At 41.0% G+C, this 15000-nt stretch overlaps 1 protein-coding gene across 1 annotated transcript in view; it reads right to left on the bottom strand.

The window, feature by feature from the left end:
- naglu (N-acetylglucosaminidase, alpha) overlaps positions 1-4683 on the bottom strand; it is a gene marked incomplete at its 5' end in the record, with an annotated part of 5480 nt that extends 797 nt beyond the window's left edge. The window contains 6 exon segments of the mRNA XM_030401126.1: positions 1-1803; positions 2034-2079; positions 2081-2291; positions 3764-3849; positions 4171-4317; positions 4522-4683. The exon segment at positions 1-1803 is cut by the window's left edge and continues 797 nt beyond it. Of these exon segments, the coding sequence (XP_030256986.1) occupies positions 599-1803; positions 2034-2079; positions 2081-2291; positions 3764-3849; positions 4171-4317; positions 4522-4683 (1857 nt within the window).
- Between the last annotated feature and the right edge of the window lie 10317 nt (positions 4684-15000).

Genomic DNA, 15000 nt, shown 5'->3' with positions numbered 1-15000 from the left:
AACAGTCATTTGTACATTTCTGTTGGTACACAGGATAAAACAAACAACACACAAGTCACACAGCTTCAGCTCTGTTTTTTACTGTGGACAGAGTCAGGCCAGCTGTGGTGACCTGCCTCCACTCATTATGCTAAACTAGGCTAACCAGCTCCATACAAGCAGACACAAGATTCAGATTAATCTCCTCATATAACTCTGGGAATGTGACTCTGCCAATCTCTAAAAATGTTAAACAATTTCATCCAGATCAGTTGAAAACAGCATCAAGAGATGCATGTATTACATTCTACACAAGAACACCTTCACACAGTCTTCTGTCTGTCATCAACATGTCTTAACCTTCTGTCTTTTGACAATTTAAAAAGGCATGATTGGGTAATTGATCCATTTGAATATAAAGTGAAAATCCCTTTTCCTAACCTTAAAATATGCACAACTATCCACTGCTGATTTTCCTACATGTTCAAAACAGATAGTTCCTATTAATTCAGGCTGTTGATTTTGTACATCAAAATGTTTGGGGACAGCTGTGGAAAACTGGAGGTGAAGGAAGACATTCTTCTCGCTGTAAGTTATTCCATCGTGTAGTCCCTGTTCACTATAGTCTCTTTAAGGCCTGTGGGTAGTACTTGAGGAAGATCCTGCGGGCGATCTCGTACGTGTCACCCTGAGGCTTGGTTGGGTATCTTCGGCTGTTGTAAATGAATCCCTTTTCTACCTGGAAAACTGCCTGGTTGAAGGAGTCCTGCTTGAATGGTCGTCCGCTGTCCAGACATTCTACCAGGGTGTGGACAAACAGGCCCCACCGCTGGGCGTAGTAGTCCTCCATGAGGCCTCCCCACTCTTTGCTGGCGTAGTCCAGGATCTCACCACTGGGACCCCACAGTGTAAGCTGGTTTCTGGCGTTCATATCATAGAGCTGTGCCTCCTTCTCATCTAGGGCTAATGATCGGGCCCGCTCCAGCCATGTCCCCAGCAGGAAGTTACGGTCACTATTAAGCAAACGATTGAGCTCAGGCAAGAGGTCATACAGCAGAACCCCACCTGCAGTCAGCAGCTCTGGCAGTTTTTGTTTGTGGAAGGCGTCTGTGATATCCTGGTAGAAGGATGTCGTCAGGACTTGTAGGACCTGCCGAGTCACATCCACAAGATCGTACCGGAAAGTCTCTTTGGACATGAGAGACGGAGCAGCCTCAATAATCAGTTTCCAGGCTTTGTACAAGTCAGCTAGGTCATACCACCTGTCAGTATTCATGTGAAAGGAAGGCCGGCGCACCAGCGGGCTGTGGTTGTGGTTTCGGTAATGTGGTATTGTGCAGTTGTAGACGCTGGCAAACAGGAGCTTCCATGCAGCAGTCAGATTCTCTTGTGTGCTACCGTAGCGTCGTGCTGCATACAGCGACGCCCACTTGGACAAGTTGACCGGCTCCTTGCGCCAGGCCAGCTCGCTCATCAATTCGAACATCACAGGATTCTGCTCAATTCCCTCGGGTGTCATGCCTATGCCCACCAGAGTGGAGTTTGGGAAATGTAAGGCATTGAAAGGCCCCGAATTGATGCTCTCCACTGAGCCAAACAATCCACTGTTACCCCCAAAATTCTGCAACATGCACCAGATGAAAGGCTGTCCATAGAAAGACTCGGTGTAGGAGAAAATTGGCTCAGTCTCAGCAAACAGGTCCAGCACGATCATTCGTCCAAGGGGCACTCCATGTAGTAGGGCCTGAATCTGGGCTGGCTTCCAGAACCAGGCAGCACTGAAGAACAGCCAGCCTTGCATCAGCCAAATTGCCTGAGGGTCAACTGGGGGAAAAAAAAAGAGATGGATGAGGAACAAGATGGGAACAGTTCTTGAACACTGTTGGAACCAGCAGTACAGGGATTTGGAGCAGTCTGTGTAAGAGAGTTGTACAGGTCATGCATCGGTCATCAAACTGTGGCAATTTATTGTATTTGTTGCCAAAAATATCTGCATTCAAACAGACACAGTCAGGTTTAAACCCCTCAGTGTGAACAGGATGATGGTCACTCACCTGCAGTCATTGTGGCAAAGACAGAGCGACTGACTGCAGACAGGTAGGCCGGGGTCAGAGGAAGGTGGAATCATCTCATTGAAGGTGTCCGTGTTGTAGATGTGATCTGTACCAAACTGCTTCACCACCTGAGACAGAAAGAGGGAGCCGATCTGGAGGAAAAGCGGGTCTCGAGGGTCTAAGATATAGGAGCATGAGAAGCTGCAGTTGAACTGAGCCCACGGCCCCAGTCTGGTTACATTGGCTTTAGGATACAACCTAAAATATAGAAATATAAAGAAACACATCAGTGATTCAAAGGTTTGACTCAAAAAAGGACTTCTGTAAACACCTGAACAATAAATCTAATTTTCAATTCAATCTGACTAACAGTTGGCATGGCATTTTGCTTTGTTGCCTCATCACAATGACGATATAAAAGAAAAATTATTAATTAAAACTAGGGTTGGTAAATTATTTTAGAAGATTTCTTTCTCACATTTGTAGAAAATCAATTTAGCTAATCCCATTAGCGAACTGGTAGCACAGGAAATGCAGAGAAAGTGCAGCCAGAATGTCCCTTTACCAATATACCAGGTGGACAGCTGTGAGATAATGAAAATGTTTCCTGACATGAGGATGACAAGTAAGATATCATTAGTTTGATATGGTAAGTGATGACAACGATGTGCCACGCTCCACAGCTGCTAAACCATGTTATCGTTGGTATCTCCTTATCATTATCATCATAATTATTATTATCATCATAATAATTATTATGACAATGATATTAATAATAATAATGCTAATAATAATAAATCATTAATAATAATAATAATAATAATGATTCATTATTATTATTATTATTATTATTATTATTATTATTATTATTATTATTATTATTATTATTATTATTATATTGTTATTATATTATTAATAATAATTTTATGATACTAATAATTATTATTATGATAAGAATAATCTTTGTAATGCAGAGAAAGTGCAGCCAGAATGTCCCTTTACCAATATACCAGGTGGACAGCTGTGAGATAATGAAAATGTTTCCTGACATGAGGATGACAAGTAAGATGTCATTAGTTTGATATGGTAAGTGATGACAACGATGTGCCACGCTCCACAGCTGCTAAACCATGTTATCTTTGGTATCTCCTTATCATTATCATCATAATTATTATTATCATCATCATAATAATTATTATGACAATAATATTATTAATAATAATGCTAATAATAATAAATCATTATTATTATTATTATTATTATTATTATTATTATTATTATTATTATTATTATTAATTATAATATTATTATATTGTTATTATATTATTAATAATAATTTTATGATACTAATAATTATTATTATGATAAGAATAATAATTATGATGATGATGATAATGATGATGATAATAATAATTATTATAGTTATTATTGTTATTATTATTATTATTATTATTATTATTATTATTATTATTATTATTATTATTATTATTATCATTATTGTTATATATTCTGCACTGCAAACATCACGGATATGTTTCACTGTTTTGTCGTTTAGCATAATGACAGTAAAGACCTGAATATTAAATAAAGCCCCTGAGCCCGTTGTTCAGCAGCAAACTCACTGTTACAAAGCCTCTGTGGCAGCAACACAATTGTTCAGTGGCTAACGTTAGCACAAAACATACCCCTACAGCAAAGAGCAGCCTGAGACAGTAACAAGCAGGAGTCACCTGAGGATTCCTGAGGGAATGTTCCCAGAGAAGGCCGGCAGCACAGGAATCATACCGAAGGATCTCATTCGCTCTAAGATCTTAAACTGTAAAAAAAACAAAAGTCAATTCATAAACTAACATTACAAATATAGAGATGATTTGGTATCACTTCATTCCCCCCCCCACCACCACCACACACACACACACACACAGAAAAATATCAAAAGAGTGACATTTAACTTGAGTGGTGTGAAGAGGATACTTTAAGGCCTCAACAGGAAATTGAGGAATTAAATTTGAACATGAATTCATTCACTTTCAGCCTCAATGATTAATACAACCACTTGGTGGTGCCAAAGTTAGAAATGTCCTGATTCTACACATAGTGACAACAGACTGTTAATAAAGCATGGAGGTGTCAGTACTTGGAGAGAGAGCTGGTTCACATGCCAGGACTGCGGCAGAGGCCCACCGAACTTGAACATGTTCGCCATGCGGTTCCAGGCCAGAAACGCCGGGCCGGAGAAGAACTCCTCAATCTCTGACTGGTTTAACCCAAGAGCTCGGTAGACCTAAAGGTACACAACAAGTTAACTAAAGTTGACTTTTCTGCTAATCACAATCACTTTAGAAGCACATTTTTTGTTACATCTTTCCAGAAAATAAAAAAAGTTTAAATCCAGCTTCACAAGAGCACTACACTGATGAGCTGTTTGTAACTATGTTACTATTTGTAAGGAATGTCATCACTTTCAGCCTACATAGTTCTCTTGTACCTCTTGCCACAGGGCCTCTTGGCCAGTAAAAGCCAGCGGCAGATTAATTCCATTGAGTGCCATCCAATCGATTTCTCTCTCCCATCTTGGCCAGTCCCACCACACAGAGGAGTAGCTGAGGGTGCAGACGTTCTGGTAATACCGGAATCTAGATACAATGAATTATTAAAATTATAAAACAATGTGTTCAAACTCCAAAATAGAAAAAAAGATAAAACTAAACTAAAAAAGCAGCAGTGAAAGGTCACATTCATTGGTGCATAAAGGTATTCTCCTTTTCGTTTTGTTCCTGTGGCACCTGTTCCCTGATGAGCTTCTCATGTGTCATCACAAGAACAAAGGGTTTCAGTCACTGGTGACAGGGCCCAGCCTTAAAATAATACTGTGGCACCGGGTCAAATGCTAACCAGAGATTAAATTGGGCCGGAGCCCTCCTGGGCTCAGCTCCGCCTCCTCACCTCGTCAGTACAGCCAGCAGGAGCTGAGCTCCCTCTGCTTCAGTGTTTCATTGTAATCATGAGTGTAACTACCATTATATGACTTTTTAAAATCATTCATTTGGATCCCCATCAATACATCAGCCTGTTCACTCAGCGCTGTTTTCAGAGCGCTGTGTCAGAGCTTCATTACTGAATCCGTTCCGCTCGTTTATTGAGATAAAACCTGAACCAATGAAACTCCAGTCCATGTTTTCACTGCTACCGGCATCTTCTCGCATACCGCGCAAGTGCACGCACGCACGCACACGGTGCTGCTGACGCACAGAAGGTGGGTGAAGTAACTGTCACAGCAAAATGTTAACTTTGTTAATTTACTGAAAGTAAATGTCTGTATTTTTCAACTTTTTGTTTCCATGATGAAGTCTCTACATAGCTAATGCTACGTTAGCAAATTGTGAAAAGATGAGGAGGGCGAGTAGTTTTCATTTGATTAACCGCCCTTCTCATTAGCTAAACGTAGACGAGCTAATGCTAAGTTAGCGTTTCCCATTAATCAAGTCATTCCGCCAGTCTCTCACAGAAAAAAAAAAAAAAGTTACATCGTGACCCCCCCACCAACAATGCAAATAATTGATGTGTATTGATGAGATGGAAATAAATGTTACTAATATGTGAATCGATTATGTATATTGTGAATATGTTTTACAAATTACAGTGTAGATTGATGGTGAAATGTAGGCTTAATAAGTTACCAATTTGTGAATGTGAGATATAATCAAGAAGGCCATAAGTTGATAAAATATGTATTACGCTGATGGTGCAAGGTAAAAAAAAAAAAATGTTTTGAGAGATAATGGCCGCTGAGTGAAGAAGGGCTCCCCCTCCTTACAAAAGCCAATTTAACCACTGATGCTAACATTTCATTTGTAACACTGGGGCACCTGGATCACCTGAAAAATCCCCCCCTCTGAGTGTGTATACTGTTGCCTTTGAACAAATATTGACATACAGTGGGGCAAAAAAGTATTTAGTCAGCTACCAATTGTGCAAGTTCTCCCACTTAAAAAGATGAGAGGCCTGTCATTTTCATCATAGGTATACTTCAACTATGAGAGACAAAATGAAAAAAAAAAAAAAAAAAAAATCCAGAAAATCACATTGTCTGATTTTTAAAGAATTTATTTGCAAATTATGGTGGAAAATAAGTATTTGGTCAATAACAAAAGTTCATCTCAATACTTTGTTATTTACCCTTTGTTGGTAATGACAGAGGTCAAACGTTTTCTGTAAGTCTTCACAAGGTTTTCACACACTGTTGCTGGTATTTTGGCCCATTCCTCCATGCAGATCTCCTCTAGAGCAGTGATGTTTTGGGGCTGTCGCTGGGCAACACGGACTTTCAACTCCCTCCAAAGATTTTCTATGGGGTTGAGATCTGGAGACTGGCTAGGCCACTCCAGGACCTTGAAATGCTTCTTACGAAGCCACTCCTTCCTTGCCCGGGCTGCGTGTTTGGGATCATTGTCATGTTGAAAGACCCAGCCACGTTTCATCTTCAATGCCCTTGCTGATGGAAGGAGGTTTTCACTCAAAATCTCAGGATACATGGCCCCATTCATTCTTTCCTTTACACGGATCAGTCGTCCTGGTCCCTTTGCAGAAAAACAGCCCCAAAGCATGATGTTTCCACCCCCATGCTTCACAGTAGGTATGGTGTTCTTTGGATGCAACTCAGCATTCTTTCTCCTCCAAACACGACAAGTTGAGTTTTTACCAAAAAGTTCTATTTTGGTTTCATCTGACCATATGACATCCTCCGAAACCTCTTCTAGATCATCCAAATGCTCTCTAGCAAACTTCAGACGGGCCTGGACATGTACTGGCTTAAGCAGGGGGACACGTCTGGCACTGCAGGATTTGAGTCCCTGGCGGCGTAGTGTGTTACTGATGGTAGCCTTTGTTACTTTGGTCCCAGCTCTCTGCAGGTCATTCACTAGGTCCCCTCGTATGGTTCTGGGATTTTTGCTCACCGTTCTTGTGATCATTTTGACCCCACAGGGTGAGATCTTGTGTGGAGCCCCAGATCGAGGGAGATTATCAGTGGTCTTGTATGTCTTCCATTTTCTAATAATTGCTCCCACAGTTGATTTCTTCACACCAAGCTGCTTACCTATTGCAGATTCAGTCTTCCCAGCCTGGTGCAGGTCTACAATTTTGTTTCTGGTGTCCTTTGACAGCTCTCTGGTCTTGGCCATAGTGGAGTTTGGAGTGTGACTGTTTGAGGTTGTGGACAGGTGTCTTTTATACTGATAACAAGTTCAAACAGGTGCCATTAATACAGGTAAGGAGTGGAGGACAGAGGAGCCTCTTAAAGAAGTTACAGGTCTGTGAGAGCCAGAAATCTTGCTTGTTTGTAGGTGACCAAATACTTATTTTACTGAGGAATTTACCAATCAATTCATTAAAAATCCTACAATGTGATTGGAATCTTTCCCCCATTCTGTCTCTCATAGTTGAAGTGTACCTATGATGAAAATTACAGGCCTCTCTCATCTTTTTAAGTGGGAGAACTTGCACAATTGGTGGCTGACTAAATACTTTTTTGCCCCACTGTATAAACATATTTTCTATTTCATGTACAATAAAAATCACAAACACAGCTAAAGTCAGTGTGCGTACAATGAAATGATGCTTGAGATAAATCAAAAGCAGTAATACGTGGCTCTGAGCCGTAGCTGTCTGCACCTGGTAGATGACTGAAGCCTCTGGCTACTGGCTGAGAGATGTACCCCCACTAAGATATGGTCATGGGAAAACTAAACTGTGCCACTCTTGTCGTGGCCTTTTCAGTTTAGCTACATGACATAACTGGGGTGAGCTGATGCGGGGCTAATGCACTACAGATAATTGAAAGGAAAGGTCCTTTAAAAAGGGCCATGCCGTGGTGCGAGTGTCCATAGTGCTCACAGTAAACAATGAAAAATGGTGTGTGGCAACGCTTCATTTGTCATGCACCCATGCGTTTGGCTGTGCTGTGTTGCAGTGGAGGGGGCTGGGGTCACATGCCCCCCAAATACTGCAATCATAGAATTCAAACACACAGACACACCGTGGCATCCTTGTTCCTAAACACTGAGAGTGATATCATGAAAACAGTTTGTGGCTCATTCATCCTGCAGCATGGACATGTGTTATGTTCTCAGCTGCTGTTGAATCATATTTACTATCAGCACTTGTGTAGCTCTCAGTCAGCGAGTGGAGGCAGCTCTACCTGCTGAAGCTCTGTGGTTCATTGAGAGGAGTTGGCATGCATCCGATGTGCAGCAGGATCAAGTGGATTGGATGGGAAAACAACATTTTCAAATGTGGTGCAAGTACAATTGCACTGTCAGTAAATTCCCACGGAATACAGACACACTGGCCAAACAGAAGGAGGAGTAATCTAATGCTGATGCAGCAGCCACACCGATCTTCAACAGCCTTCACATAAACGGACCTATGATAGACCGAGGTGGAGACGGTTTGCTGGGGGAACCAAAACCAAGTGTTTCCATTTAAGCCTTTATATTTTAAATTCCACCTTTTTCATTTACTCTTTATTTACATTCGTAAATCATCATTTCATGTTTTAAAAGTGCTTTTTGAATATCCTATTTCTTTAAATTATGGCGAGACTTATTCCTATGAGTGTGGTAAAATAATAATCTTTTAAATTCTTATGTCTGTTAATATCCTATTTTTATTCTAATTATGACCAAAAATCATCCTCCATTTCTGACTGAATATATGAACACACCCATATTTATAGCTAAACAATCAGTGGGCTATTGGCTACTTTAACAATGAACCCATGTTTGTATAGTTGACCCTATAAGACCTCTGAGGTGGATTGAAACGAGAGATGAACTACGAGCTCAGCAGTCTGTGCATTTCTCCGTCTGTATATGAAGATTTCTGAAAAGCTGCTTGTGTTTTCCTCCTGCACATGCTAATGTCTTTTTGCAATGGAAGCAAACCTGACTTTTGAGTCGCTGTGCAAGCCCCCCCTATTGACACCTACTGCAGTTTGAACTGCCACAGAAGAAGTTTGGAGGATTTTGTCTATATGACAACCATATAAGACGCAGTCATCAGAATTTACAGGTGTGCAGCTGAGCTCAAACTGAAGGCTTGGTTTGAAGATAGGCGTGGTCCAACACATGAGTACTGAGAGATCCATCACGAGTCTCTGAAAATGTTTTTATGGGAACTGAACTGAGAGAAAAACAGAGTCTGGCATTTTATTATGTTTTTATATGTGATTTTTATGGCTTGTTGCCTTCGCTGTCCCTCTTTCTACACATTAACTTCTATGTAAAAATCATGAAAAAGGTTTTGAGATATTTGACCTTCTTAAAGGAACAGTTCAACCATAAATGTAAACCAGTCATCACCTCCTACCTCCATGCCGATATAAAAGTGTCATAGTCCACAGAACATTTCTGGAGCTTCACAGCAGGGTTTCCTCTAGTAAAAATTGGTACCGGACGACGTGACCGGCAGATTTTCAATTTACCGGACAAATGTTTGCAATTCTGGTCAAATACCTATCTGAATTTTTTGAGCTTAAAATGATAAATGATATGCAGGATATATAAGAATGATATCAAAGCATGTCAATTTATAATCCTTTTTATTGAAAAGTATAGACTGTATCAACTAAAATGAGTGCCGTCAATTGACTCATGTGTGTAACTTCTAAAATTAATATTGCACAATGCGCTCTTTTAACATGAACATAAAGAAACTGAAGGCCTGTTCTCAGATAAAACAATTTGCAAACAAAAAACACATCTGGACTGGCTCATACCATTTCAATAACGTGGCTTGCAACTTGAAATAAAAAAAAGTCTGTTTATATGCTTTTGAAATATATATGCAATAAAAACTCTATATAAAATCCCTTCACGTTTCAGGCTTTGTATTTGTTTTTTTACTTTTTATGCATTTTCGCAGCAGCGAAGAGTGCAGCAGCTTAATTAAAATTAAAAGTGTGCACTGTCTCTCTGCAACTTGCAATGCGCATCAGTCTTGTCACCTTGTTCACCCCAGGTGACTTCGCTGTTCTGTTTTGATGCGGTTCTGCAGAGAGAAACCTCTCTCTGCTGGCACACTGGAGACGGGGATCTATCTTCGACAGTTCAGCCCACTCAGGGTAGTTTTGCTGAAATCTCTGATGAGAACTTTGCAGGCTGTTGAGAAGTTCAAGCCTCCATAACCGCAGAGCGCTGTCATTACAGCGATGGCATCTCGTTGTGCACAAGTGGCAGATGAGCGGGGCTGTAGCTGCAGCCAACTCGTCCTCACTCGTAATTTCTTTGCCAAAATGACCAATAATGGTGGCTGATTCAGTATACTCCTGGAGTTCTGAACAGACAGAGTGTCAATTCACAAGTCTTTGGAGGGAATATTTTCACCGTACATTTTGACCGTCAAGGTAAAAAAATTACTGGACTTCGGCAGATTTTACCAGTCAAAGTCCGGTAATAACCGGATAACGGAAACCCAGCTTTACAGTAAAACGTGTTGCGGCATTCTGCTTAACGACTTAAGTAGCTGGAGACTGGCAGAATGGCTCCATACAGCTGGTCTGTGTCAAAGTTGTTATTTACAATCTTCACCCTGAAATCTTCACTGTAGCTGGGAGGCTTAAAGTGCAAACCCTGTCTCAAGTGGGTGCACGAGCGCGACCGTGTTTCAAACATCTTGTCAAATTAATTTGGGATCTCGGGGGGCTCACGGAGACTTGGACTACACAAGACAAGCTGTATGGAGCCATTTTTGAGGTTGTTCTGTTGTTTTTAGACGTTTTGAAACAATTCTCAGCCACTTCACATAACGACACAACCTTTATTTTTGGGTGATTTTAAGCAAAACCTCAATGTAAAAACACCATAATGTCAATGTATTGTATACAAATATCAAGTAACTGAGAATGATACATATGACAGTGTAATGGTAATAATGTACCTCAATGAGAAAAGGAAGAGGAAGAGGAGACAGTAAATCTACTATAATAGGTCTGATGTAGACTCTATGTAGACAGTTGATCTATGTAGACTATACATGGAGTACAGGCATAACATTATGACCACTGACAGGTGAAGTGAATAACACTGATTTTCTCTTCATCATGGTGCCTGTTAGTGGGTGAGATGCACATTAGGCAGCAAGTGACCATATTGTCCTCAAAGTTGATGCATTAGAAGCAGAAAAAATAGGATTTGAGCGAGTTTGACAAGGGACAAATTGTGATGGCTACACAACTGTGTCAGAGCATCTCCAGAACTGCAGCTCTTGTGGGGTGTTCCCGGTCTGCAGTGTTCAATATCTATCAAAAGTGGTCCAAAGAAGGAACAGTGGTGAACCGGCGACAGGGTCATGGGGGGCCAAGGCTCATTAATGCAAGTGGGGAGCGAAGGCTGGCCCGTGTGCTCCGATCCAACAGACGAGCAACTGTTTCTCAAATTGCTGAATAAGTTAATGCTGGTTCTGCACCAACAATGGAAATGTGAGCATCAGAACTGGACCACAGAGCAATGGAAGAAGGTGGCCTGGTCTGATGAATCATGTTTTCTTTTACATTACATGGATGGCCGGGTGTGCGTGCGTCGCGTACCTGGGGAACACATGACACCAGGATGCACTACGGGAAGAAGGCAAGCCTGCGAAGGCAGTGTAATGCTTTGGGCAATGTTCTGCTGGGAAACCTTGGGTCCTGCCATCCATGTGGGTATTACTTTGACATGTACCACCTACCTAAGCATTGTTGCAGACCATGTACAACCTTTCATGGAAACGGTATTCCCTGATGGCTGTGGCCTCTTTCAGCAGGATAATGCCACCAAGCAAATATGGTCAGAAATGGTTTGAGGAGCACAACAATGAGTTTGTGGCCTCCAAATCCCCCAGAACCCAATCCAATTTAGCATCTGCGGGATGTGCTGGACAAACAAGTCTGATCCATGGAGGCCCCACCTCGTAACTTACAGGACTTAAAGGATCTGCTGCTAACATCTTGGTACCAGATATCACAGAACACCTTCAGGGGTTTAGTGGAGTCTGTGCCTCAACGGGTCTGGGCTGTTTTGGCAGCAAAAATGGGACAAACACAATATTAGGCAGGTGGTCATAATAATCCAATCAATCGATCTATCTATCTACTTATTCAATTAGTCAGTAAGTTAAACCTCTTGCTCACTTCATCAGTCTACTGGACAGCCAGCCACTGAGTCAGTCGGTCAGCAATGACAGCATCAGCTCACCAGTGAGTCATTTATTCATGGTGCCAGTTACACATGTGTCATTTCAATGACCGCTGACAGGTGAGCTCTTCTGACCTCCTCACCTTCACTACTGTCTCGTCTCAGAGATGGACCTACATTATGATCGAACCACACACACACAAACGACACTATAGTGGTTTAATGTGGAAGAACTCTGATTTGCATGGAAAGTTTCAAGTTTCCTCACAGTGCTGGCAACCTGAAAAACACAACTCCTCCCACCCTAGACATATCAGTTTGATCTCATGTAAAAAAAAATTTAAAAAAAAAGTACTCCAGTCATGCTTCTAATGATGTTACATGACTGACACTAGTTATCCAAGACTTACAGCTGTCCAGCTGTGTGAAGCCATGTACCCCAAAAAGGGTGGCTGTTAACCTGCTTTGTTAACACTCTTCTTGAAACTTAATGTATGTTTGTATAGAAACTGACTGTGTGTCATTTAACATTTCTTCTGCACATAAGAGAAAAACACTGTTTCCAATGAAGAATCAGAAAAATATGTCAGTAAATAGCAACAATGTTGCAGCATAAGGTGGCAGGAACGTCAGCAGAACAGAAGTTACCGTATACATTTGAAATCATTATTTATACCACTCACTGTTAATGCCTCCAGATTTCTAAGCTGAAAACTATTTATTCTTGAGCTCTTAAACTGTGAACCTGATACAGCAAGAACTGCATTTAGGTCACTCACACTCACATACTGAAGGATAGGTAGAAATTAATTTGTGTCAATGGGATGTGATCTAGGCATGTAAACAGAGAACCAGCACAAAAATGATCATATTCAGTAATCTTGAAGCATAACTCAATATCTAAAAATAATCAAAATGTGAATCTTATTTTTTTCTACCATATAGCGCAGCTCTATTAGACATTAAATAAGGTTTGCTCCTATGAGCCTGGCTCTTTAACTACACACTGTTTAAGAACCAACTAATCAAACACCTATTTTCTTTCAGGAGATATCCCAGGGAGGAGGAAAGATGTCCCACAGTCTAACCAAGGACTAAATCAGATCAGTTGTAAGAGAGAGAAAATGACACCAATACTTCAGTCAGTGGTCAGTGCAAACCTCCAGACTTTCAGCCTCCTTGTGGATCATTACTGCCCATCACTAACACACACTTAAACAAAGACCTGTGTGGAGAAGCTTGGGCAGAGATCATTTTGTGTCAGCAGAAGAACAAGCTGTACAAGATTCCAGAGCTCGTTCTGCAACTGTAGAGGAGGACTGTTGGGTGTTGACTGAGTTTTAGCGCTGTGTCACTTCTTCCTGCTTGTTAAGTTGAACTTTAAAAGCCTCGGTCTATGATTGTTCACTACCAAGCTCACGTAGAGACTAAGAGAAGATGATTCCACATTACTGTCAAACATACTGTTTCACTGATTCACTTAATGTATCTTTTATCATATTCAGAAGAAATCCGCACACAATATTGACAGAATACATTAGACACAAACACCTTCTCCAGGTTACACTCTATTTTTCAGATTCCATTATTGCTATGGCTTCATGGCACTAACTTCTGTTTTATTGTTTGGTTTGCATTCAGCAAAAGTTAGCTGCTATTTCTAAAAGATCTTACAGCATATGTTTGGGTCCACAGACATTTAATGTATGTAACCTCCCATTACCTCCACCAAGAGGATACGTTTCCACCCATGTCCACCTGTTGTTGTTCTGTCAGCAGGATTACACAAAAACTACTGAACGGATTCATATCAAACTTGGATGGAGGATGGGTCTCAGCCCAGAGAAGACACCATAACTTTTAGTGTTGATACTGAAAAAGGGATGGATTCAGGAATCTTCCCTCACTTTCTTTAACGTGGTAAAATAGGCCGTTTATCAACATTGTAGTTATTTTCTCAGGGAATAATGCATGGATATTGATGAAAATACTCTGCTCTGGTCGGCAGGCATCTATGAGTGAGTACAATTTGACATAGATCCTAATAAAAATCTGGATCTAGCAGATTTAAATATGTTTTCATTAGGGCTGGGATGACGCGCCGACGTAGTGGACGTAATCGATGACATAAATTCGTCGACATGAATAATTTGCGGCAACGCGTCGTCCCAAACAGGAAGTGGTAGTACCTGCAGAGGCTGAGAATAGCCCCTCTCACACAGAGACGCTGCATTAACTGCCGCTCCTAAAGAGACGTGATGGTACACGTCATGATGATGATGAGGTGGGGGTGTTTCCCCTGTCAATCTAAACCCGCAGACCGTTTATAATGTGTAGTGATTGAGAACCCGGCCCCCTAAACATTCTGGAAGGTGGAAGAGTTGCGTTTTTCGTGCTAAATTACATTATTACATAATCGCCATTAGTAAACAGGTTGCTGCATTGACTCACTTGCAGGGACGGAGGCTGTTTTCTTGGGTAACGTTAACTGAAGTCTCGGTCGGGAGGGCTGACCATCACAGGGATTTCTATCAACACAACCACTTGAGTGAGTTAAAGGTTTTTGCGAGTGACAGACGCTGTTTTTCGGGCAGAAATGTGACGAAGAGTTGGTAGGACAGGCGGGAGGACAGACGCTGCTCCGCCTACAACTGCGGTATTTTTTTCCTCATATAAGTTACCAACGACAGTTACATATATATACATATACATATATACACAACTGTATATATATGTATATGTACACATATATATATATATATATATATAAGATATTATATAATATAGATATATAT

This window comes from Sparus aurata, chromosome 20 (genome assembly GCF_900880675.1).
Source record: "Sparus aurata chromosome 20, fSpaAur1.1, whole genome shotgun sequence".
NCBI classification, from domain to species: Eukaryota; Metazoa; Chordata; class Actinopteri; order Spariformes; family Sparidae; genus Sparus; species Sparus aurata.
The sequence above is the reverse complement of the archived record's forward strand: the minus strand, read 5'-3'. Positions and strand labels throughout refer to the sequence as shown.